We start from the raw sequence: 25,269 nt of genomic DNA, 5'->3' as shown, positions 1-25,269 counted from the left end.
ATTTGCTACTTGTTTTAAATATAAATAAATAAATAAATGGGGGGGGGACAGTCTTTCTAGACTTTACTTTACAAAACATTTTTAACGTTTTTAACAAAAAAAAAATTCAACACTTTCTGAAATAAAGTCACTCGTATATACTTGACATATTTAACTATTTATGTTGTAGTAGCAAAACTCAACATTTATAAGAAATGATTGATGATAAGAACGATTTTTGATTCAAAATGATTTGATTGACAATGATTTTTGCTTCAATCTATAGATGTGCAAGGAATTGTAATGATCTACTCCAGTCTGACTCGCTAATACTAATTAGTGCGCTACTCGCGGCACTTGTATCACTCAAAAGAACGGCTCCACGCTGGAAAAAAAAAACTTTTATTGGAATAACTTGATCGTGACTTTTTCCTTCTACTCTCTAATGTGGCTACAACTTAACAGTGTATTAGACCGCGTAAAACCACACTGCCCCTCAGTGGCCAAACCGGGTACAATATGAACAGCGCTCCAAATAAAGGCACACACAGACAAAGGCAAGACAGTATAAAATAATTTAAATACAATCGATTTGGGGACATTTAAAATAGATTCTGAATCATACTAAATGAGAATCACGATTCTTATGAGAATCGATTTTTTTGGCACACCGCTAATGAATATAATGATTGCATCTTTTTTTTTTTTTTTTTACATAGTGTTATTGAATTTACGTAGATAACAGTCGACTGAGCAGTGTGTGGAAAAATAACTTCATTTGTTTGTATTTGGCGGACACGAAATCAAAGCCGTGACTGTACTTGCATTTTGAAAACACAAATCTCTCTGCTTTCTCTTGCAGTTTATGGACACGCTAGTCTCAATGCGCCGAGAACAATGATGTCACTCCTCAGACTTGAATGTTATTTTGAATATTCCTGCAATGCATTTCAATATGTTCGATACCAGAGTTGGTCTTTCTTCATTGTTCTGTATAGCTTCTTGTTTGGTGAAATTAGTGAATATTATAGTGTTAAGAATAATTAACCATTAGTTTTCAATAAAATATGTGTCTGAGAGAGGCACATTTCTGAAAAGTGTGCGCTATTTATTTAAGTCTTGTCAATTCTTGCTCACTACTGTAGCTTGCAGGCAGTTATCTATCAGGGGCATTTGAAGAGTAACTGTAGCCTGATTACTTGTTTGGAAAAAGTAACACAATGAGTAACACTGCTTGGTCTTCAATTCTCACTTTCCAAGATTTCATGTTCTCCCAGTGCTTGCTGTGGGTTAAGTTGATTTGACCTCCACTGTTGTCCCTCACCAGTACGTGCGGGTGATGGCTGCGGGCGGCCAATGTTACGAGCCAGGGTCTTTCTTCTCGACAATTCCACGTCACATGACAAGAGTGGGCATCAGGAAGAGAGGAAACCTCTTACTCCGTCCCGACTGGCTAGTGACGGGAGGACTTCTGTTTGGAGCTGCCCTCATCTTGGGTTTATGCGTGATAGTCTTGGTTAGTACAAATCTCACAAAAACTTTGGCGTTCTTCGGCTTTGGGGTAAAATGTCAGATTGGGAAGCAAACTATTCTTGGAAGCAGATCCAACTCACGTTTCAGATCCTTTTCCATGAGTATGGGTGGCCCGAGAAGAAGCCAATCAGAGCGCGGTATCACTCACGGCAGATGGCCTATCACATGGAAGATTACGCATCAAAAGGTTCAAGGGTGATCTCGCAAATGAAAATTCACAGAAAACAACAAGCTGCAATCAGGCTGACTTCCATTCAACCAGGTACACACGCAAACGACCCCCCCCCCCCACACACACACACACACAAACTTGAACATCATGAAGGCCCCTACGTTACGCAACCTCTGCTCCACGGAGTCCTGCAATAAACACTCGGAATGTTCATGTATGAACATACACACAGTACTGACTGCCCAGCTTTGCGTCTTCTGACGTAACAGTCACTCCCACCCAAACAATTATAGCCTAAAGTCTCCTGTTATGCACCTATGGTCATGTGCATCGTGGAAATGAAAACAAGGGGATAATGACCTCACTTGACAGGACACTGAGATGCAACCATTCAGTCAACTACTACTACTACTGAGTTACTTTGGTTTTCAATTTATAATATGAACAGAAAAACCTTGATACAAAATGGTTTTCTTTAAAACAAATACTGTTCAGTTCTTAGATAAAGAAATTATATTTAAAAAAATTACACTCAAACTTACATGGACATCGCAGAGCTGTACTCACCGTTTAAAAACTGCCCATATAAAAGAATCTCAATTGATGTCATGATTTAAAAACTCGTTCTTGATTTGTGTGTGAAGATAGATCATTTTTCTTAAAACACATGAGATACAAAGGTACTGTATATGTATTTTTTTTTTTAAAGATGAACCTTCATTAGGAAGGATACTTTTGCTTCTAACCTTGTCAGTTATCTTATCAGGTATAAAACATATTTATTTATATTTTTTGTTGTATTTGTATTTATTTAAATTATTTAAAAAAAAATCCATCCATCATCAGAACCGCTTATCTTCAAATGTATTTTATTAATTTTAAATAAATATTCAAATGAGTGCAGCTATTAATGTCCTTTCTCGAGTCTATATTATTATTATTGTTTTAAATGCAAGATCTTAAATAATGCACCTGCAAATAACGCAATGCAGTTGCTCTGATGCTTCACAGGAGAAGTTTTCTGGGTGTGGTGATGGATTAATTTAGTTTTTTTGGGGGGGCGGGGGGGACATTTCAGGTCTGGACATGACATTTTTCTGAAATTGCAGTTTGTAGTTTATGGTGGGCTTCGGTGAAGTTGAGGTCTCTGCGTTTGTCTCGGAGCAGAGCCATTGGAGGAGTTTTGGGATTACGAGCACCAGGTGGATCTGGAGGCCTTCAGCAGCAGCACTTTCTACAACTTGCTGCTCAAACACAGCGTGTCGGTCACCGCTCGGCTGGGACAGCTCACCACCGAGGTGCGAGATACATACAACACCATGTATATAAATGAGCTGTATTACCTTCCACTATCTCCTGAAATCATTCCATCTTGCACTGTTACTGTACTAGCACTGGTTTGGTTGATCCAAGCAGGCATTCTATCCGATTACACATTTTATGACTCATTTTTAACATTATTAATTGTACCCTTCTATATATATTTTTTCTTTTTCTTGTTTTATAAATGTAGGTCAAGGAGCTTTATCAGGGTGTTCTTGAGAAACTATGGCAGCTCCACCCTCGCTTGGTGGATGAGGAGAGCACGGGTGATGTTTACGATAAGACGAGGAGGGAGGTGGAGAAGGAGGTGGTCCGCAGGAGGTCTTTGGCTGCACACTTGAAGACACTGCTCCACAGTCAGCTGCAGGTTTACTGACACACAGTACATATTATCTTATTAGCTGGTTAAATGTGTTGATTCAGATCGAAAGAATGACCCCCCTTATCACTGATTAGCTGATATTGGTAAGCAAGCTGCTTCGATACCTATGCTTCGATTGTTATTATTTATGCTCTTAGTGTGATCTATTGATCACACTTTGCAACCTTTATTTAAGACAAAATAAATAGTCATATGCCTGTTTCGAGGCCATACCAGCCGCACACAACCATCATTTATTTAGTATTACAAAGAACCCTTGAAGTGATTCAATATATCAATAAATTGACTAAATGCAATTTCTGGAGAAATTGCGAGGGAATGCTGAAAGCTGAATTTTAATAGCTGAATGTTAAGATTTGAATGCATGTGGAATGCTTATGAAGTAAATTGAAAGATAAATTAATATGATAATGACAAATTAATTGTAGTTGAATGACAAGTAAATAAAAAGGAAACGAACTGCAACCAGTCTAAGGTGGGATTCAAACCATCGAATGTACTAAAAGGTGGTCCAAGCGGGATTTGAACGCAGGTTCTCCATAGTGGCAGGCAATTGCTCCAACCACTGAGCTAAATGACTTGCTAAAGCTCATGGCTCATGGCGTATTTATATTTTAAATAGTTGCTTGAAGCTGAAAGCTTGTGTTGAAGCTGAATGGATATATTATGCATTTAATCATTTCATTGAAATTATAATGCATTTTTCCGGATTATAGTCAGTTGTTAAGTATGTATATCACTTAGCATAATGGCCATGGATACATTTGCAAGGTACAGTCAGAGGTGGGATGCAAACCTACGTCCTGGTAACTGGACAATGCACTTTATCAACTGTACATTTCAAAGTCTGTCCTATTGAAAATTAATGGGGAAAAGTTTATATTTAACATTAAATTGCGCAAAAACTGTAACTGATACATTTCCAGGAAGGTGTGAATTTTTTAAACAAACTGAAATTGTGTAAATTGGATGCATTATGTGGGAGTTTTTGCACGGCAAAAAAGTGTGGAGAATAAAAAGTACTACCTGAAATAATAATAAAGGTTAGAAACAACAAATAAGTGGGAATGCTGTTTCTGCATCCCCACAATTAATTTCCACATGCCGTCTTCCAGATTTTGAGGCGAGAGCAGCAGGCGCAGCAGAAGGTCCACAGTGTGTTCACGGCTCAAGTGCGAGAATGCACCAGAATACTGGGCAAGATCAGCCAGACATCTTATGGACAGCGTCATCAAAAGTATTTTCAATCATCCAGTAGCTCTGAGGTTTTCTTCTCAACTCTCCTTACTAACAGTCTTCTGTCCTCAGTTTGATCCAACGGTTAAGGTCCCTGGTGGGTGAGATGGGGGCGCTGGTATCAGCAGAATGCCAGCACCAGGGGTCCTGGGGGCTCTTGGGTGAAGGCACAGGGGCCAAGCTGCTCTGTCCTGACACAGGCACCGTGCTAAGCAAAGACAGCATCTTTGGTGAGCTCACTTGAGAATTGTAAGGGAACACTGCCATCTGTTGGTAAATATGTGTACTGCAACAACACCTGATACCCCTGAGCTCAATTACGTACCCTTTGTTGTACATTAGTTTGCACATTCAAGGTTATAGCAAGCTATTTACAGACTGATTATTGTTCATAATGGTCTCTCCAGGTTCTGATGGGTCCTTGCGAGACTGCTGCCCAGCTCATTTTGACGCAGTCACTGGCCTCATTCGACCAAATGCTCACAGCCACATGTTGCTGAGTAGTGGTCACACTATGGCGGTTCCTCCAGATTTCTTCTTGCATCCACAGACAGGCCATGTTCTTCCCATTGCCGGAAATGTGGCCTATGACCCAGAAAGCTCTACTTTGGTGTTCACAACTGATTTATGTGCAGGTATTTAACATGTAGGTGGTAGGAATGAAGGACTAAAGTATATGATTATATCTGGCGGGGAATACAGACTGTTAATGGAAGACTGTCAACAAAATTGCAGCTTAAGTCTATTATCTTTAACCTTTATCTTTTTTATTCTAGCAAGATATGTGTATATATTACAAAATTCTGCTCTAGGCCAACAACTGACCCGAGGGTGCAATTTGTTTTGGAATGTACAGTATGCAATTCTGCAGACCACAGAGATTATAATGCAGCATAGTTAGATCAAGCTGTGACCCACCAATCACTGCTCTAATGGAGTAACCTACAATTTTCCCCCTATATCCAAGGAGACAACAGGAAATGGGAAAGTCCTCTTATTCCTTTCATTCCATACCCAACCACGTGCCACTCGAACCAACCTCTGCCCAACATTCGGCTCAGAGGCCTCCGACCAGGTCAAAAACAGCAGCTAGGTGCCCCCATGGCAGACACTGACACTGGGGTCCCAGTACCTATTCTAGCTGTTACCATCCAGCCACAAACTGGTCTGGTCTACCCACTGGGAAAGACACATATATGCCCCATCACCCGTATGCCACAACCTGTCCAGATCGGCTATCCTATGCTGGATCCTCGGACTGGAAACGTTGTGCTGACTGTCGGCATCAGTCTGGATCCGGTGACAGGTAAGTGAGACCACTTTTATGACGTTCTCAGTGTGTTAAAATACAGTGGTACCTTGACTTGAGTGCTCCAAATTAGGAGATTTTCAAGACTTGATTTTTGATTTTCCAGCAGTTGTAGCTGCAGTCCACTGCCCAGTCTGTTCGTAGCAATTTGGTGCAAGTACAGTGTCATACAAGGGTTCTGCATAAGTGAAGGGTCGTTGAACAGATGCGTATAGCGAAGCTAGTCGACCCTGGATGGTTGTTTATGTCGGTGTTATGCTCCAAATCCTAGCCTTATGCTACGTTCAGACCGAAGATGAAATGTCACTTTGCTTTGGATTTGTCGCATGAGTTTGAAAAAAAAAAAAAGAAGAACATTGCTAGTGAGTCTGGTCTAAAACTAATGCTATTGCTAGCTTGGATCATAGTTCAACACGCATGAGTTTGAAAAAAATTTGTGAACATTGCTAGTGAGTTTAGGTCTAAAACTAATGCTATTGCTAGCTTAGATCATAGTTCAACAGCTGAAAATAAGTAAACTTCGTTACAATTGGGGTCAAACCTGAAAAAAAACCAAGAGGCCAAAACTCCAGCTCATACTTAATTAAATAATAATAATAAAAAATAATAAAAAATAAATAAATAAATAAATAAATAAATAAATAAATAAATAAATAAATAAATAAATAAATAAAAATAAAAAATAATAAAAAAATTAATAAATGAAGAGTTTATTTGAGCGCATGTACTTGCACGCGCATCATGCACGAGCTTGACACAGAGGCTGCAGTTACACTTAAAGGCCAAAGGTGGCAGTCATGACTAAAAACGTGATAAACTACTTCTTCAAAGCATCTTTAAAGAAGCCAAACTACCACTGTAGTTACTGTTCTGTAGGTGTTGTGCTGCCAGTAGGGGGAGTCCTGCTAGGTGAGCCCTTTATGGAGCCTCTGAGTGGGAGGATGGCTAGAGTGGGAGGTGCGAGCATCCGAGCCGGGCAGCTGGTGCCTCATGCAGGAGGATACCAAACTCTTTTAGACAGCAAGGTGTCGTTCATCCAATTTAGCAACAGCAAACATGACAAAGCGAAAGAAATGTTTGTAACACAAAAAATTCTGCCTAGGTTCTGGCGGTCATGCTCAAAATAGTAGAGCTCCTGAGGCCCCTGAGTGAGGAGTTGGTGTCAGAACTGGCTTTGCAGCTCCATCAAGGATGTGGTTGGCAAGATCGTCTTGGCGCAGTGGCCGAGGAGCTCCATCTGCACTGGAGGAGGAGTCAGCATTGCCAGCTGCAGCTGCAGACAAGATTGGAGATTCTGCTGGACACCACAGTGGGCCTGCATCAGGATGGAGGCTCTCTAGGTGAGAGCTGATGCTCACTGGCGCATCCACAGAGTCATACAAAAATATTTGTATGAATACTTTTATGTTCTGACAACACAAGGACTGGTGCTGTGGTTTTGGACTTTTACTGAGCCAAAGAAGGCACAACTTCTCTCACGGCCTACATCCAAATAACAAAATGTATGGAAAATAATGACAATCTCATCTCGATGTACTCACAAATAACAATCTCAGTGTGAAATCTGGGCTTGCTTAGTTGAACACAGATTTAAGTTGAGCACAGGTAATAGTTTGGGATTTTTCATTAATTGTAGTTTTTATTTCATTTTAACCTCTTTTTTTTTTTTTATATAGTTGAGGTAGTTTTAATTGGTTTTCAGAGCGGATGTGCTTGCTTTTATTTGTTGGTTTATAGTGCAGTGTTTGTTAGTTTTAGTGTTCGTTTTTGTTTTTCTCATATTTTTTAGGTACGGTTTTGAAAGTCAAGTATTTGGTCAATAAAAAAACCAAAAAGTACCATTTAAAAAAATATACTCAGGATAAATGAACAACCATCCATAAATATAAAAGCCAACAGATCCAATAACTTGGAATAAACCTAAAAAGCTCCCAAATTTTTTTTTATGATAATGGACATTTTTGCTATAATTATAGTTTTAATTAGAAATTTTCTGTAGTAAAAGTAGAACTTTTGTTGGTTTTCTCTGGGTCCTACAGCTTCCTCCTACATATCCAAAAAATGTTAGGCTTTATTGAAGACTTCACATTGTTGATAGGTGTAAAAGTGAATGTTAATTGATGTTATGTGCCATGCTATTGGCTGGTAACCAATTCAGGGTGTAAGCCACCTCTTACCCGAACCTGGCTGTAATTGGCTCCAAGTCACCTGCAACCCAAATGAGGACCTGCGCTATACATAAAAAAATGTATGCATTTATGTTCTAGCGAAATACAACTTCTTTCATTGCTTTCGGCACACCCACCACTCAGTTATCCATGATAACATACATTGTTCATAGGTTATTCTGAGTTCCTGAAAAATCATGTGCTTTTTACTCCAGGAGAAATGCATCTGTCAAGCTCAGACATACCAGTACCTGCCTTACTGGGGATGGACTACCCTGACCCAATGGGATCTGGTCTCTGCGTACCCGTGTTGGGGTACCGGGCTGGCCTCATCTCAGAAAGAACAATAGGGCTGGCAGGAACCATGGAGGATCCCGATAGCAATGGTATAAAAAAAAAGATAATCATGTGCTTTATTTATTGATGACGTTTGTGAATGATCTGATCTGAAATGACAAAGACATTGCATTGAAAACTATAATATAATGCCTGGTTATACTTCATAGCATAAAAATGGATGCCTTTCGAACTATACTATAATGCTGTGTCATTGGAGAATGCATCTGCTGCGATAAAACATTCTCCACATTTTGCATCCAATTTGTCACTAAAAATTAATGGTTTCGTCCTTGGCTTCCATGCTACCATTATCAATTAATTGTTTAGAGATCTTGTTTGATTTAAAATGATTCAAATCCTCAGAATTTCAGTTTCTCAATAATAAATTTGCTTAGATTTCTGTAGTCCTCCATGAAAGAATACGTATCATCTTTGTGTCAAATCAAAATAAAACATTTGCAAACATCTTTTTCTTCGGAAAACAAAGATCAACAATTTTGATCATTTTCGGACATGTTACGGACTAAACCAGTAACTGAATTTCAATTAATTAGTTTGTGCATTTTTTCCACACTGTCAATTTATAAATGTCCTGTTTATGAGAACTTGTCTTCTTTTCATCAACAGATGAATCTATTATTAAAATAATTAGTTAGTTGCAGCCTTAAGTGGTGTTCAGTTGTATATTCATTTACTGTACATAGGCACCGTTTTTAATCCATCTTTTTTGTGGAACACATTTAAGGAAATCACATTGAAGTATTTTTTATTTCCTATTTTTAAGCTTATTGTTAATGTTGAAAAGCAAAACTTATAATTCGGTAATATAGGTGTATACAGTCCACAATCACTGTCCTACAGTGTCGCTTGAAGCATTCATAGAACAAATATGCATGCGTCGATTGTGCAGGTATGGTGGCGATCCGTTGTGGCTCTCAGGCAGTTGACCCTGTAACTGCTGAGTTGGCTCCAGTGGTGGGCGCCAGGCTGGATGCTGTCACCGACACAGTCGTACCCATCACGGCCTCCTACTGGCAGGCATTGGCGGATCAAACCGACAGCATGCAGGTGGGCAGGGGGCGTGGCTCAGGACAGAGAGCACTTCACACACATCAAGTCAGGTCTTTTACGTCTTTCTGGTAATCGTTCTTGACGTTGACACCAGGTGGAGGCTCTGGAGAGAGAAGTGTGTGCGCGGAACACTTACTGGCAGCAACAGATGCGGCGGGAGGAGGACATCCTCTCTGATTTAGACTCGGCTGTGTTCCGGTGTTTTCTCAGAGTAATGGAAGTTGGCTGCCATCATGAGGTGTGCGGGGGCGTAGTTAAATGGGAGATGGATCGATGATAGATAGATGAATAGAGGGGTCGATGGGTAAATACTTTATTTATGCAAATTAATTTTTTATTTCATACACTTGAAAGTCCCTTCTCCATTTACTTGTACATCAATATGTTGCCATTTGTTAATTTGCACAGTTGTGAAATTGATCATACTTGGCTCAAGGGACGGTCCATTTTTGTTTTAGACCATATTCTCGATAAAGGTGCAGATCCTGGATCTTGTTTTATTTATTTATTTATTTCAGGTTTAAAATGTTCCTTAATGTCTTGGTGAATAATCCATACAGGTGCATGTTAATAATGAAACTCAAGCATTAGAGCCACATAAGTAGGTGTACAATTTAATTTGATTAAAATTAGGATCATCAGACTATGGTGTAAAACACATGATAGATTGATAGATAGATAGATCGATTTTATTTATTCACGAAAGGAATGCATTTTTTTTCAATTTTTTTGTCATTTCCAAAATCATTTTTAAAATGTAGATACATTTTTACTTACATTTTTTCCCCCACTTGTGTGCATGATGCCAGAGTAATGCATCTTTTTTTTTTTTTTTCAATTGTGTGTTGCTGTTCACCAAGCTGCAGGTCCAGTGGTCAGTCAGGTCGCTGAGGGAAGCGGCCGTGGAAATGTACGACTTAGCCCAGTCTGAGGCCCAGAGGAGAGTGGCCCAGCGCGCCAACTTGGCTCTGATCCTTCCTCCGCATGTATTAAACATCCTCAGCCTGGGTAAACTGCTATGATAGCCATCAGTGAAGATTTTAGTTGGAGGATGCGTGCCACTATATCCAGTAGAAACTCCGAACAGGCTATATATTTTAATGCAAAGTCGTGAGTAAAAAAAAAAAAAATCATTATTAGATTGGCGGCACACATTCCTTAAAACATGCATATTAGATTACCGGTAACAAAAAAAAAAAATCTAAAATAACCATCAGGGCCCTAGAATTTGACCCAAGTAGAGGATTGGTCCATTTTTGACCCATAACACACACTGTTTTTAGAGTGTGCTATGCGTGTCAAAATAAACACCGCTTTAGTGTACATTTTTCAGAAAGACCCTTTAGCGTTTATCTTTGACTTTTTGCTACACATAGATATTTTTAAATATAAATATATGATGTATATAAAAACAATAACAACTGCATAGACTATACCAATACTGATAGATTGTTTTTAGCATGTTAAATCATTTCGAGGTGAAGAATGTTGAAGTGGCCCTTTAACGTTCACTTTTTCCGTAAAAAATCAATACATCATTTAAATATATAACAACTTTAATTTACAGTTATATCTGCATCCATTGTTGTTTCTGTTTGCGTAGTGGACGAAGAGGAGTGGGATCAGCATTGTGTTTGGTACACTGAGTTGGTATCAGGCCTCGACATGATGGACTTGTGCATGGAGCAGCTGCAACAAGACCAGGACAAATGGAGCACACAAAGAGGAGAAGAGTGGACAGCGAGTGTCCATGTCATGGTCGGAACATTTATTTTTGGAATGAAAACAGTATATAATGTCTTTACAGCTCTTTGTGTTCAATTTGTCACCCCCAGGGCAGAGAGCCGAGACTGGGAGAGATTTGGGAGCAATGTTCTTCCAGACTGTCAGATTTGGACGTTGCTCTCATTAAGCTGCATTTCGTTCGGCACCTTTCCAAGCTGCGCGGTGACACGGCTCAGGTCGGCACACAGACACTCATATTGAATGAGTGCATTATCTTTCCAAATGAATCGAATTTGATTCACTACCAACAGAAATGCGCTGTCATTGTGACATTTTAAAATAAGGTTTGAATTTGAATGACCAGAAATTGTACATCCTTTGCATTTGATGGTTTAGGAAGTGTTGCGTGGGAACTTCTGGTACAAGGAATATGGCTTGATTCGGTTGTGTCGGCCAAAACCGAGTGGGAACGTCATGAGTTTGCTCCAAAGGAAGATTTTACCTCTGCTGGACAGAATGAACCAGCGATTTGTGGGTGATAAACAGCAAGTCAATCTCAACGCTAACCTCAGTCACCAGCATGCTTTTAGTATTGACCTGCAGCCAGACAGAGGTAATAAAGCTTTTATGTTTTATTGTACAATTGGTAAAAATGTTAAGTGAAAAAACACCCCCCCCCCCCCCCCCCCACACACACACGTGTTTATGTTTTGTGTACAATATGCACTGCGGCCTCTGCAGATATCAGAACAAATACTGTACATTGTCCTCATACTCATAAAATTACAACAGACCACTTCATTTTAATATAAGTAAAATACTTAATTCATGCAACATGATAACTTTTATTCTTCTCATAATATGCAGACTTAATTGTTACAACTTTCTTCTTTGTAAATAACATACAATAATGACATTTTTTTCCCTCCATTGTAATAATATTGCATATGTATTTTTGTCTATTTTGCCATGCTGCAATTCTCTGCAACGTGTGGAGTTTATAGTAAATCACTAATCAGGACTTTTATCTTGTTATTTTAGGATTATTCTCACAAAAATATTACAAGTTCAACAACAGTCCTCATCTTTACACAGTTCTATGTTTATGTTCCCATCACAAGTTTTTTTAAATTACTTTTTCCACCAAATATTACCACTTGATTCCTTCTTTTGTACTCATAATGTCCCTTTTTTTTCTACTTAATAATTTCCGTAATGTCCATACACAGTATTATCAACAACCATCTTCATACAAGCATTTATGCTCTTACGCCATTTCTGCTTTTCTGCTATTACAAGTTTATTCTTGTAAAAAAAAAAAAAAAAAATCCTGTTTCTGCTTTCCCCCCCACTGAATTTAACCACATGATTCATGTCAAAGTCTGTTTTCCTTAATTCTCCTGATATGTTAAATTATAGAATTATACAACGTCCCAGCTGTTTTCCAATCAGATCAAAGAGCAATTGGCGTTTTGGTCAGTGATTTGCGTGGGCTTCCAGTCCACCATAGTCAGGGCAGGCAAAAGCTAAAAAACTGTAAAAATGACAATAACATTTCTTGACAGCGTGCCGTCCACCAAGTCACGTCACCGTCCCGTCAGTTTCAGGTAGCATCCTTAGTAAAAAATCAAATCAATCAAAAACAGGTGCAACATTAACTCATTCACTGCCATTGACGACTATAGACGTCAAAAAATAATTTTAACTATTTCTATTAGTTTAACACTTTTTCCACTTTTGTTAATAAGGGTACGAAAACCTAAAAAAAATGTTTTACATTTAGAACATATATAAAATTATTGATTAATTGTGAGTTAATTATTGAAATCATGTGATTAATTACAATTTTAAAAAATTAATCACCTGACGCAATAAAAAAAGAAAAGAAAAGATTAAAAATTACTAGTTAACTCACGATTAATCAAATTGTATATCTGTTCTAAATGTTCAATAAAAAAAATCTAGGTTTTCACACTCTTGTGATGTTATACTAATAGAAATAGTTCAAATGAATTTTTGACGTCTATAGCCGTCAATGGCAGTGAATGAGTTAATTGGCTTTTGTCTTTATTCCCAGAGGAGGAGTGGACAAAGCTGCTTGAACTTTCGCCTCTATTCAAGCTCTTGAAAGGGTTGGAGCAAGAGCTGAAAGGTGGGAGGAGAACTCACTGGTCACATCCATCAAATCAAACACACAAAGCATTGGCTGTTGACATTCTTGTTTTTTTACTGTATATTTTTGCACATCACAATTTGTTGTCTTTATGGAAACGCTAATTATAGATGAAGCATTTTTGATGTGGTCTCTGTTTTGCTCAGACAAAAGCGCCAACAGATTTGTGGACGACCTGGAATGTCAGTGGGAATGTGAGGGAGAATTGATCCCCTTGAGCCCGTCCAGCCTCAATCCGAGAGAATTCCTGGTGTACCAGCATGGACTTTTCCTCATGCACACATTGAATGCACTGCAACTTGTTTGTAGCATTTCACTCATTCAAACCATTTAACAATACGCTGTCCTGTATTTATTTATGAGGTGCGCACATGGTAGACGCACCAACATGGACGTGTTGTGCTTCCCTCCACAGACTCCAACTGTTTCTCTTCGAATAGCTGCGAGTCTTCCCGATAACAACTACTACAACAATGCCTTCAGGAATTCCTTCTTTTATCAGGTAACACTGGTTATCTTTTGTTATCATTTTTATGATTCAAAACTGTTCTTTTTAAAATAAGATAGATAAAAGCCATAAGGTCTTATAACAAACCACATCATTTCGAATACTTAATTCATTCACCAGGCAAAGTGAGTGTTCCAGTAGTCTCCACAATCAAAACGACATGACACTGATTTATGAATAATATTAAAGATATGGAAAATATTAAAACATGAAATGATCATCTAAAGATCTGAAATGTATGAAATTTAACATGAGCATACGTATAGGCATGACTATCATGCTCATTTTCACTTTTCCATGATTTTTGTTGTATTTTACTTTATATTGTGAGTGCTACAACATAAATCTTAAAAATATCGCAAAATATCTTTGACCTATGTAGCAATGTTATTAACTCATTCACTGCCATTGACGGCTATTGACGTCAAAAAATCATTTGAACTATTTCTATTAGTTTAAATTTTTTTTCCACTTTTGCTAACAAGAGTATGAAAACCTAGAATTTTTTTTATTGTACATTTAGAACAGATATAAAATGTGTGATTAATCGTGAGTTAACTAGTGAAGTCATGTGAATAATTACAATTAAAAAATGTAATCGCCTGATGCCCCTAATTTAAAAAAAGAAAAATATATAAAAAATTAGGGGGATCAGGCAATATTTTTTTTTAATTGTAATTAATTGCATGACTTCAATAGTTAACTCACAATTAATCACAAATTTTATATCTGTTCTAAATGTACAATAAAAAAACTAGGTTTTCATACTCTTGTTAACAAAAGTGGAAAAAAAATTGAAATTAACAGAAATTGTTCAAATGAATTTTTCCCGTCTACAGCCGTCAATGGCAGTGAATGAGTTAAGGAATTTACAGTGATTAGAAGAAGCATGATTAAATCAGAATCAGAAGTCTTTTATTATATTTAGTTTGTAGGGTGTAGTTAGTTTTTTTTTTTTTTTTAACAAAATAGCTTTTTCAATTTTATTGTAAGTTATTTCGTACTTGTTAACCATAATAACCTCGGTACACCCTGAACTAACAAAAAATACTAACTACTTTTATGCAAAATCTCATGTGAGCATTTGATCAACATCAAACTCACAGAATAATGCGTTTGATCACTAAATCAATTATTTATTTTTTAAATCCTGAATATGTGCGTTCCCCTCAGAGGGCAGAAACTGAAGTGGTGCTTGATAGGATAAAGCTTCTCGCTGTAGTGTTAACGTCAACGTGTGCCCATGTTGACAGGAAGCAGATGAGACTCTCTTTGTCCGCCGCCAGAGACTCCATTCTGTTGGGGGCTTTTCCCTGCTGCTGCTGCACTGTTTGTCCCATATTGCAACCAAGGACTTGATCAACGATTCCGCCCCTGCCTTTGGAAGACTCTTCTGTAAGGTACCAACAAACAAGCATCCTGGAAATGAATCCCGCTTTTGAGTGTGTTTGTGGACAGATTGGACTTTAATTGTACCTTGAAGTGAGACTATGGTTCTTTTCCATGGTGCAAGTCTTACCTATCAAGATCGATTACTCTTCTGAACTTTGTAACAATTTGCCCAAACATATCTTTACAATAGCCTTTTTATTTGACCATTTTAGACTGAAACATTTTTTAAATGAGTAGATTAACACCTTAACTGCTCATAACGGGTTTCGGGTTCAAATTTCCCACCCTCTGTCTGCAGATGTGCGCATTGTGTACGTGAAGAAGGGAAAATGCAGTTTCATTTTTCAGCCACAGGTGGCAGTAGCGATTCAATTTTCTGCGTTCAGTAGCTTTTAGGCCATCTTTTGGATGACATTTTAGGATGAACAAAAACGCACTACAACATTTGCAACTTAATTGGATCTTTCTATACTTCTGACGGTTTCACATCACGAAAGTAAGACATCGCCTCATAGTTGATCATCAGTACCCTTGTCCAGGTGCGATCTACTTGTCTAAAATGAAGAGTCTCTGTAGCGCCCTCAGGATGTAGCATGAAGCACGACACGAGGTTTAGCAAAATAGAGGGTTAGTTCCTTGGCAACCCGTGAGAACTGGGTATAAACATGGATATAAAGCAAATCATTACAAGTTGCACTTACAAACAGTAAATAAAAGACAACAATTGTCAGACAAAGACAAATAAACAAAAAGACATACAAACCTCGTGGGCTCACATCCACAAGGGGCTTAATATGCTTCTTAAACTTGCTTGTCTCCTTCTTTCGTGCTTTTAGTCCATAGTTGATTCTTTGGCGTTTTAACTTTCGTAACGGCTGCGCAGAGCTCATGAAGTTGACGTCTAACTGCGTGCGTGTTGGCGAATTATTAATTAATTGGTGTCGGGTCTTTTTCCCTTACATTGGTTCCTATTAATGATCACCACTAGATGGCGCAGGATCACTTGTAATGCAAACAACTATTGTAAGCAACTAAATAGGGAATGAAATGAGAGACTGTAACAGTCTCCATTTTCACTTCCTGGTAGTGTCAGCTCAGGACTTCCAAATATGGCCACGTGTGTGACCCTAACACACTGAGCCAGTACGTCATGATAAGGCCTTTACTGTTGTCATCTGCCTCCATAGGTACTGCAGGCATCTCTTGGGGAGCTATTCCAGGCCAAACTGGGCTTGGGTGTCTCCGCACAGGAAGCCCATTGGTCATTTCGGGATGACGAATCCCTTCAGGGACGCTCAAAATCTTTCATTCCTCACAGCTGTGGAGAATCCTCCGCTTCTCTGCCACAGCCGAGCAGCGTGAGTACAGAAAGATAGTAAAGCCAGTGTGACCACTTACTCCCCAGTGTGCCAACGCCTCCTTCGCTGTGATCCAAGTAGGTAACAAACATTTCTTTGGGGAACAGGGCATGGAGGAACTCGGACAGAAACACAAAGAAGCGTCTCGGGTTTCTCAACTTGAAGGGGTTCTAAGACGAAGAACCTCAATGGCAGAGGAAGGCCAAAAGCATCCTTTATAAGGAGCAAACATGTTGGGCAACAAGTTGAACCATAAAGCTGTCATGTGGTTTCTTACAGCTAATGAGCAAAAAAAAATAAAGTAATGGGGGAAAAAAACATGGTGGAACAAGTAAGGACGGTCCTATAAATGATTGCAGTGGGCATGACATATTTGCGTGTCTAAACCAATAAAAACGCATAATTTGGATGACATCAATTGGATCCTAGCTAACCAATCACAATCGCAAGTTGATTTGCATGGTGTTCATGTTAAAAATGTTACATAAAAGCTTGGTAAGTTGACAACACGTTACAGCCATACTATCCGTGTGTCCGCTATAACAAATAAAAACATGAGATAACCCCAAAATGTTCTTTCCAAAAGAGTCAAAACCAGTAGAAAAAAAATGCAGGTCTGAAGGTGTTAAATAATGACACAAGTTGCTCTGTAAATTGTGGCTCTCGGGTAAGATGCATTTTTAGGGTGGGCTAGTAAGAGAGGTCGAGAATGCGCATTTTAGCGAGTTTAACACTATGCTCCACAAATTCAGTACAACATAGTTCTCAGTCTTTGTAGACGTTTTCAGCAATTAGCGTAATATCATGATTGCATTGTCCAAGTCATTCTTGAATGTTTTTGATAAACAAGAGAGGGGACACAGCAAACAAGATAGAGTCCAGTTGCCTTTAATTCAACATTTGTTGATTACCATGACGAATAATCTGCAAAGACATGAATAAAAAACATTTTAAGCAAGGACATCGGTGTTTTTTATTTATTTATGTATTTACTGTATTGAAATTGTGATGAAAAGGACTTTGGCAATTATGCTAGCAATCTTTTACATAGTCGATTTTATTGTTCTGCAATTTACTGTAAATCAGCATCAAAACTCCCTTGTCACATGATTATTTATTAACAGTATTTTATGAATTTTAAATATTAATGTGTGTGTAATTTTAATAATGGATTTAACAGAAAGTTAATGTAACCATAATCAATTGGACGACAATAAGAAGTTACACATTTTCCTGATAACACTACAATCAACACCCTTCACTTAATACATACTTTTATAATATCAATTCTGGGAGAGTTACACAATAATAAGTAGACCACAGTCTGCTGAGTCAGAAGCAATTATCAACATTGTTTATTTTATAAAAACTAGGCTGTGTTGATGACTTCCAGGTGTTTGTTGTACTTCTTCGTTCTTCTTCTTTGAAACCTACATCGTCTCAGAGTAAGTTGTGTGCCGCTATAGTGGTCAAGAATGTAATTACACCCATAATAGAAAAGATTCAGAACAACAAAGGAGTTATGAACTGTAGGCTACATAGGTCTAGAGTAAAAAAAAAAAAAAAAAAAAATTGCAGAACAGCATGAAAATAATGTGCGTAACAGCAGGATCGCAAACGGAACCAGCGATGGAGATTTATATACTTCAGGGTTCTGCACAGAGCTTTTTGAATGTTAAAATGCTACTTCAAAAATTGGCCCTATGTGATGGTCTAAGCTTGGAGGAAATTAATTTAACTGATGATTGATTGGCGACCACCAGCCTGGTATCCAAGCCGACTTTGACAGAGGCAGTACACACTAGGCTAATTTTGAAACACAAACCAGCGTCATAAAGCGAATTGTGTTCCACATTGGAGGTTACACCGAACTTACTATAAGTTTTGCCAAAAGTAAATAAAGCCTAACTTGTAGTATTGCAATTGGGAAGTCAGCGGGGCATTTTTGGAGATAACCCCAGAGAAAAGACTCAGAGCCTCGAGTGGATTGATTGTGGAAAGGCAGATAAAGAGCGAACAGGCCATTTCATCAATGACACGGGCCATTGTGCACTGAGACATAACCTCCGTGACATCCACAGCAGTTGCAGAGTGACCACAGAAAAAATGAGTCATCACTGAAACTTTGTTTTGTTGCCACCAAACTTCTTTCGCACGCAACAAAATAACAGCCAAATTATCTTCAGGTTACTTAACATCCTCGTGCTTCTTCAGTAGCTCTTGACCTCTCAAGTTGTGAACATGGAAAAATATCAACCTTGCTATTTAGAGACTTTAAAATCCTGACACTGTGCAATGTGCTTGATAGAAGAGCAGCGAGATGTGTAAACAGACATGATATCAAATGATGCAATTCATGACAAAGTAATGTTAACGTTGCTGTAGAAGAAGCACACGCAGAAGGGAAGTCAGCCCCATGAGTGTAAATGTTTTAAATACACCTAAAAAAAAAAGCCCAAAATTATTTGAATTAACTCATTCACTGCCATTGACGGCTATAGACGTCATAAATTAATTTAAACTATTTCTATTAGTTTAACATTTTTTTCCCACTTTTGTTAACAAGAGTATTAAAACCTAGATTTTTTTTTGTACATTTACAACAGATATAAAATTTGTGATTAATCGTGAGTTAACTAGTGGTCATGCGATTAATTACGATTCAAATTTTTAATCACCTGACACCCCTAATTTTTAATAATCTTTTCTTTTTTTTATTTAAGAAAAGATGATTAAAAATTAAGGGTGTCAGGCGATTACCATTTTTAATCGTAATTAATCGCATGACTTCACTAGTTAATTCATGATTAATCACAAATTCTATATCTGTTCTAATACAATACAAAACAATCTAAGTTTTCATACTCTTGTTACCAAAAGTGGGAAAAATGTTAAACTAATAAAAATAGTTCAAATGAATGTTTTATGTCTATAGCCGTCAATGGCAGTGAATGAGTTAAAAGGGAAGTCAAGTCAAAAATCGTCTTGACCATATTATGTTATATGCAGCCTTACTCGTCTAAACATGACATTTTGATTAATACTGGGTTTGTTTTTTATTCATCTCATGGGGCGACCATTTTGCCACTTGCTGTCGACTGAAAATGACACCACAGTTGCTCAGTTCAGTTGCTTATTTCATATTTCACAAATGTACTTTTAATCAGAAGACCGTGTTGAAACTAGTGGGGCGCAATATTGTTAAATATCGTTTTCTTACTTAACGTCCCCTTTGAGGTAGAATCAATTTCACTGTACATTCTTTTCATAATATTAGAATTTTTTATTTGTATTTGTTTGCTTTGCTTTTGAATATCTCTGACAGAAAAATGTATTAGTTTGAACATTAAATATATTGTCTTTGTGGTTGAACACGATTTGCAAATCATTGTTTGTATTTATTTTGCAACAGTTGCACACAACGTCCCAGTTTTGGGGATTGGGGTTGTAGATAACAGATAAGGTGAGGTTGAACTTTATTTTTTCAGGACACTTTAAATGAGTCATTACTATAAAAGCAGAAATCTGTTTTTCATACTTTATACGATTAGTATCATTGTATTTATACTGATTTGGAAGCTAACGGTCCAGTTAGTGTTAAATTTTGGTTCATTTCTAGTTAGTCGTGCACACACGTAGATACTAGATACTATTCTCAGAAATAGTGATAGGAAATAGGTGCCAAACCTCAAAACCCACATCTTGTTCCATCAGATTTTTTTCTACAACAGAAGAAGCTCTAAAGTTCACTTTAAAAACTCCTTCATCAAATTCAAACCTCACATTTATGATAAATGCAGCATGATAACGCTGAAAACGCTGGATGGATAGGTTATTATTGACTTAACGTTAGTGCCCCCCTCCCCCTTGCGCACTTGGTGTTAAAACACATTCACTTTTATACCGAATATAATGGTCTCAAACATATCCGTCTGTCCTTGGCCCTAACTGGTTTGTAAAATATAATCTAGTGCACAGTAACCTGCAGTCAGACTGTGGTAGGCTACTTGTTTCTTAAATTGAGGTATTTTAACTTTTTAGTACAAAACATTTCCATTCCATCTTTAAAAACGTAAACTTTTATTTAGGTACAATTGTCATGTAGCTTTTATGCTACACTTTTGAAGTGAAACAGCTAATTTTCCTATTGTAGTGTTGTGTTCAAACTGTAAACGTGTCTGACAATATCTAATATACTGTTTAGGAATAAAACTATTATGTGTTGCATTTTGGTGAATACTTACTGTATTTTAAGGTCATGGTGGTGGCGTGGTAATTATTATTATTATTATTATTATTATTATTATTATTATTATTATTATTATCATCGGCTCTGCTTAATTCGTTTGAGAACGACTGGCACTGTACAATATTTAAAAGAAACGCTAGGGGGCACTACTATACAACGGATGATATATATATTTTTACTATTATTATCATCATCATCATCATTTCTTTTAAAAATTGTAGGGTCTTTAAATTATGCGCGTTTGAGAACTGCTTCTGTTGATTTTGATGTTGTTTTGATACAGGCATAGACGAGGTCACCTAACCACGAGGTCTCTGAGGGTCAGATGCTGCTGCTGATGTACCTGCTTAAGAAAAATGAAAAGGGGGAAAAAGTGTAAACTACCACAGGTTCAAAGTCAATAACCTACTATGCTCATTCTACAACGTGTTAACTTTTAAACTTTTAAAGTGTAAATAATAACTACAGCATATTAAAAAAAACCCGTTTAAATTACAACGTAACAAATAAAAAAACGGGGATATGTTCGTTATGAATTTGACTTGAAAAGGTAGAGGATATTTTTGGACCAATAGATTGTATCTAGCTTTTTTGTTATAAATCGACTAAATGTGATGTTTAGACTTCAATTTGTGTAAACGGCGTCATCATGTCCGTATTAGGTTTGATAGTGGAATTTACAATTATCTTTGAAGGCATCGCGTCGTCATGGTAACCCACATTGTTGACATATCGGTCTCGCTGCCAACTCACCACTATTCGCTGGAGGCATAGCATAAGACGCTCTGTAAATGCAATGTGGTATTTTATCAAATAAAATTGACCTTGTTTAGTGCAGGGGAAAAAAAGTTAATCCATGTAAAAACTTGCCTGTGTACTTCACATATAGAAAAAAAGAGAGCGAAATGGAGCCAAACAACTACATAGACTCACTTGAGGACTTGGACGTTTTCTTGAAGAATGTCGACGATATAAGTAAGTGTTATCCCTAATATGTGGTCATGTAATTTGGGATTTGGCAGTAAAAAAAAAGAAAGAAAACAGGGATGTTTTGGCTGAGTTAGCTTACATTTGCGTTAGCCTTAGCCTACAGTCCAACAACGTTAGCCTCTATGTTAAATTGATCTGAGGTGTACAGTTTATTTTAATATAGTATGTTATGTTATTTTATACATAACAACATTGCTAATGACTACCATGCATTGTGAAATGCCCCCCACCCCCACCCCACCCTCCAGGCAAGCTTGTGAAGGACCTAAACTCATCAAACGTGGAAGTCCAGCAAAAAGCTATCCAGAAGGCAGACTGCCAGATTGCAGCCTTCAATGGATCCTGCAGAACAAAAGTCAACAAGACCACAATCAATACAAACCCAACACCAAAGCCTCCTATGGTAGAGAGTAGACACACACACAGACAGATGTAAACATTTTCCCTTTACAAATCTCTTAATTGTCAATAATATATTGACAATTGCTCTTTATATTTTGCAGGATGCACAAAGTGAAAATGCAGGTAAGGCCCAATGAAAATAAATATTACACTGAATGTCCCCTGTAATGAAGGGCAACAGATTCTTTATTCTTCTTTTTATTGTTGCTGTTTATGCCACCGGGGGCTCTACATCGTAGACATAAATGCCAATAGAAGTGCTTTTCTTTTTATGGCCAGAGAATTTCATGAGGTTTATGGAGAGGGATGCGGAAGACAGGAGGAAGAGGAGGCTCGCTCAAGAGAAAAGGGCCACTGGTGTGTTGTTACCTGCCACTTCAATCTGCTATTGGGAGGTGGACAGGTTGTTGTACCGTCTGCGGGGCAAGCTGTATTTCCTGTTTAGCGTTGTATGCTTTTTGTCTGCACAGCGTTTAAGGAGAAAGGGAACCAAGCCTATGCCCAAAGAGATTATGAGACTGCTGTGAAATATTACAGTGAAGGCTTGGCTGAACTACGCGACATGCAGCCGTTGTATACCAACAGAGCGCAAGTAAATACTTTTATAAATGTTTTTGCCATTTAAGTGTTCCACAGTGGAAATAATACGGAGTAATATAGAATAGTTGCCTGCAAAAGCATTACCACTTTATTTGGCATTGCTTGCCCTTAACTCATTCACTGCCATTGACGGCTATAGTCGTAAAAAATTCATTTGAACTATTTTTATTAGTTTAACCGCCCCCCCCCCACACACACACTTTTATTGTATTAGAACAAATATACAATTTGTGATTAATTGTGATTTTACTAGTGAAGTCATGCGATTATATAAAATTACAAATTGTAATCACCTGACACCTCTCATTTTTAATAATCTTTTCTTTTTTGAAAAAAGATGATTTAAAAAAAAAAAAAAAGATTATTAAAAGTTAGGTCGTCAGGCAATACATTTTTAAAATTGTAATTCATTTTTAATAATCTTTTCTTAAAAAAAAAGATTGTTTAAAAAAAGAAAAAAAGAAAAGATTATTAAAAATTAGGGCGTCAGGCGATTACATTTTTGTTGTTGTAATTAATCGCATGACTTCAATAGTTAACTGATGATTAATCACAAATTTTATATCTGGTCTAAATGTACAATATTTTTTTCCCCTAGGTTTTCATACTCTTGTTAACAAAAATGGGAAAACTAATAGAAATAGTTCAAATGAATCTATAGCCGTCAATGGCAGTGAATGAGTTAAAATGAATTTTTGACGTTTATAGCCGTCAATGGCAGTGAATGAGTTAATGAGTGAATTCCGCATGTCTTTCAGTACGGCTTAAAATATGAGATACCGCAAAGGTCTTTCCTCGACATATAATAGAATTCTGTGTTATATGTTGGCAACTATTTAAGGCATAACATAGTGAGATTGCATCTCCATAGGCTTACATCAATCTGGAAAGGTACGAGGAGGCCATTTGTGACTGTGAATGGGCTCTGAAGGTAAGGTACTGCTGGATGTTTTCTTCAGTCATTTGCAGCCTCATTTGTCATATCATGCCACACGGTGGTCGGATAGATTAATGGGATGCACTTCACAGCAAAGCAGTCATACAGAAACACTCAGGCCTGTTGGCAAAAGTGGAATTTAACTGTTTGTAATCAAGCTACAATTAAAGGCAGTTTTACTGCCAACAGCTGGCATCATTTTGTAAGACTGCACAGTTTATGAAAGTGGAAGTAAAATGTTGTAAATGTGGCTGTTTGGACACTTTGGTGTTCATGTGTTAGTCAGCCTTCCATTTTGTACCGGGGCACACAAATATGAAATCGTATCGGTCGCAGGTCTCACATTTTGCTGCTTTGGCAGCTTCAACCTTTCTGGGAATACTTTCTACGACGACATAAGAGTTACACGACTTGAGAATTTTTTTTAAATTAGGGGCATCAGGCGATTACATTTTTTAAATCGGGATTAATCGCATGACTTCAATAGATAACTCATGACTAATCACAAATTTTATATCTGTTCTAAATTTACAATTAAATGTACAATAATTTTTTTCCAAGTTTTCATTCTCTTGTTAACATAAAAGTGAAAAACATTGAGTTAATAAGATTTAGTTAATAATGTTTTTTCAAAAAAGAAAAGATGATTAAAAATTAGGGCGTCAGGCGATTACAATTTTTTATTGTAATCAATCGCATGACTTCAATAGTTAACTTATGATTAATCACAAATTGTATATCTGGTCTAAATGTACAATATTTTTCCCCCCTAGGTTTTCATACTCTTGTTAACAAAAGTGGAAAAAAAAATGTTAAACTAAGTTCAAATACATTTTTGACGTCTATAGCCGTCAATGGCAGTGAATGAGTTAAAAGCCATATTGCACACATTTTTGGTGGTAGACTGGAACAGATTCACAGCATTTCTATTCATTTAAGTGGGGGATATATGATTTAAGAATTGAGTGTTTTTACAGCATGAAAAAAATGCATACGTCAAGGCACTGCTGTCACAGGAAACACCTCACATGACTATCAAATTGCGAGATGTTTGTGCCTTTACTAAAACTGTACTCTTCTTTTTGTATCAGTGTAATAAGAACTGCGTTAAGGCTTACGTCCACATGGGAAAGGCTTACCTTGGCTTGAAGAAGTATCATGAAGTAAGTAGCGCTCATTTTATCCGATCACACTGTTTCTGTGTGCAGCCACAGCATGCTCACCGTCTCATCGAATCATGATAGACACGTTTTAACGCCGATACTTTTATGCTGGTGATACGTTAATAAGTTAACAGAATTTCAAGGCTCAACATGATTCGAGTAAGCTGCTTAGCATGAAAGTCGTTTTCGTTCGTCAGCTTTCATGTGAAATCTCCTTGGATCTTTGCTGTCGTCTGTTTCGGCAGTAGCACTGATCCATA

General features: G+C 37.5%; 2 protein-coding genes across 4 annotated transcripts in view; both read left to right on the top strand.

The window, feature by feature from the left end:
* LOC147171263 (uncharacterized) overlaps positions 1–17,557 on the top strand; it is a 26,970-nt gene extending 9,413 nt beyond the window's left edge. The window contains exons 9-32 of the mRNA XM_086079874.1: positions 1,307–1,495; positions 1,600–1,774; positions 2,852–2,982; positions 3,198–3,374; positions 4,505–4,626; positions 4,698–4,855; positions 5,033–5,260; positions 5,593–5,931; positions 6,811–6,959; positions 7,037–7,274; positions 8,318–8,488; positions 9,352–9,509; positions 9,607–9,750; positions 10,373–10,520; positions 11,116–11,270; positions 11,348–11,473; positions 11,634–11,850; positions 12,803–12,844; positions 13,315–13,389; positions 13,557–13,711; positions 13,826–13,912; positions 15,172–15,318; positions 16,498–16,668; positions 16,776–17,557. Coding sequence (XP_085936000.1) covers positions 1,307–1,495; positions 1,600–1,774; positions 2,852–2,982; positions 3,198–3,374; positions 4,505–4,626; positions 4,698–4,855; positions 5,033–5,260; positions 5,593–5,931; positions 6,811–6,959; positions 7,037–7,274; positions 8,318–8,488; positions 9,352–9,509; positions 9,607–9,750; positions 10,373–10,520; positions 11,116–11,270; positions 11,348–11,473; positions 11,634–11,850; positions 12,803–12,844; positions 13,315–13,389; positions 13,557–13,711; positions 13,826–13,912; positions 15,172–15,318; positions 16,498–16,668; positions 16,776–16,889 — 3,816 coding nt within the window. The 3' untranslated portion in view covers positions 16,890–17,557. The remainder of the gene's footprint in view (positions 1–1,306; positions 1,496–1,599; positions 1,775–2,851; positions 2,983–3,197; positions 3,375–4,504; positions 4,627–4,697; positions 4,856–5,032; positions 5,261–5,592; positions 5,932–6,810; positions 6,960–7,036; positions 7,275–8,317; positions 8,489–9,351; positions 9,510–9,606; positions 9,751–10,372; positions 10,521–11,115; positions 11,271–11,347; positions 11,474–11,633; positions 11,851–12,802; positions 12,845–13,314; positions 13,390–13,556; positions 13,712–13,825; positions 13,913–15,171; positions 15,319–16,497; positions 16,669–16,775) is intronic.
* ttc12 (tetratricopeptide repeat domain 12) overlaps positions 16,715–25,269 on the top strand; it is a 48,521-nt gene continuing 39,966 nt past the window's right edge. For 2 of the 3 annotated variants that reach the window (XR_015095505.1, XM_086079877.1), the window contains exons 1-7: positions 21,524–21,892; positions 22,156–22,310; positions 22,411–22,432; positions 22,589–22,666; positions 22,780–22,901; positions 23,781–23,840; positions 24,938–25,009. Coding sequence is in view for 2 of the 3 variants with exons in the window: in XM_086079877.1 (XP_085936003.1) it covers positions 21,823–21,892; positions 22,156–22,310; positions 22,411–22,432; positions 22,589–22,666; positions 22,780–22,901; positions 23,781–23,840; positions 24,938–25,009 (579 nt within the window). In the remaining variant the exon portion in view is untranslated. Of the gene's footprint in view, positions 16,746–21,200; positions 21,307–21,523; positions 21,893–22,155; positions 22,311–22,410; positions 22,433–22,588; positions 22,667–22,779; positions 22,902–23,780; positions 23,841–24,937; positions 25,010–25,269 lie in introns of those variants that run through there. The other variant, XM_086079876.1, reaches the window with a different exon arrangement.

The sequence above is a fragment of the Leptonotus elevatus genome, chromosome 7 (genome assembly GCF_054856555.1).
Source record: "Leptonotus elevatus isolate MCC_2025b chromosome 7, RoL_Lele_1.0, whole genome shotgun sequence".
NCBI classification, from domain to species: domain Eukaryota; kingdom Metazoa; phylum Chordata; class Actinopteri; order Syngnathiformes; family Syngnathidae; genus Leptonotus; species Leptonotus elevatus.
This window is presented reverse-complemented; position numbering and strand designations above follow the sequence as displayed.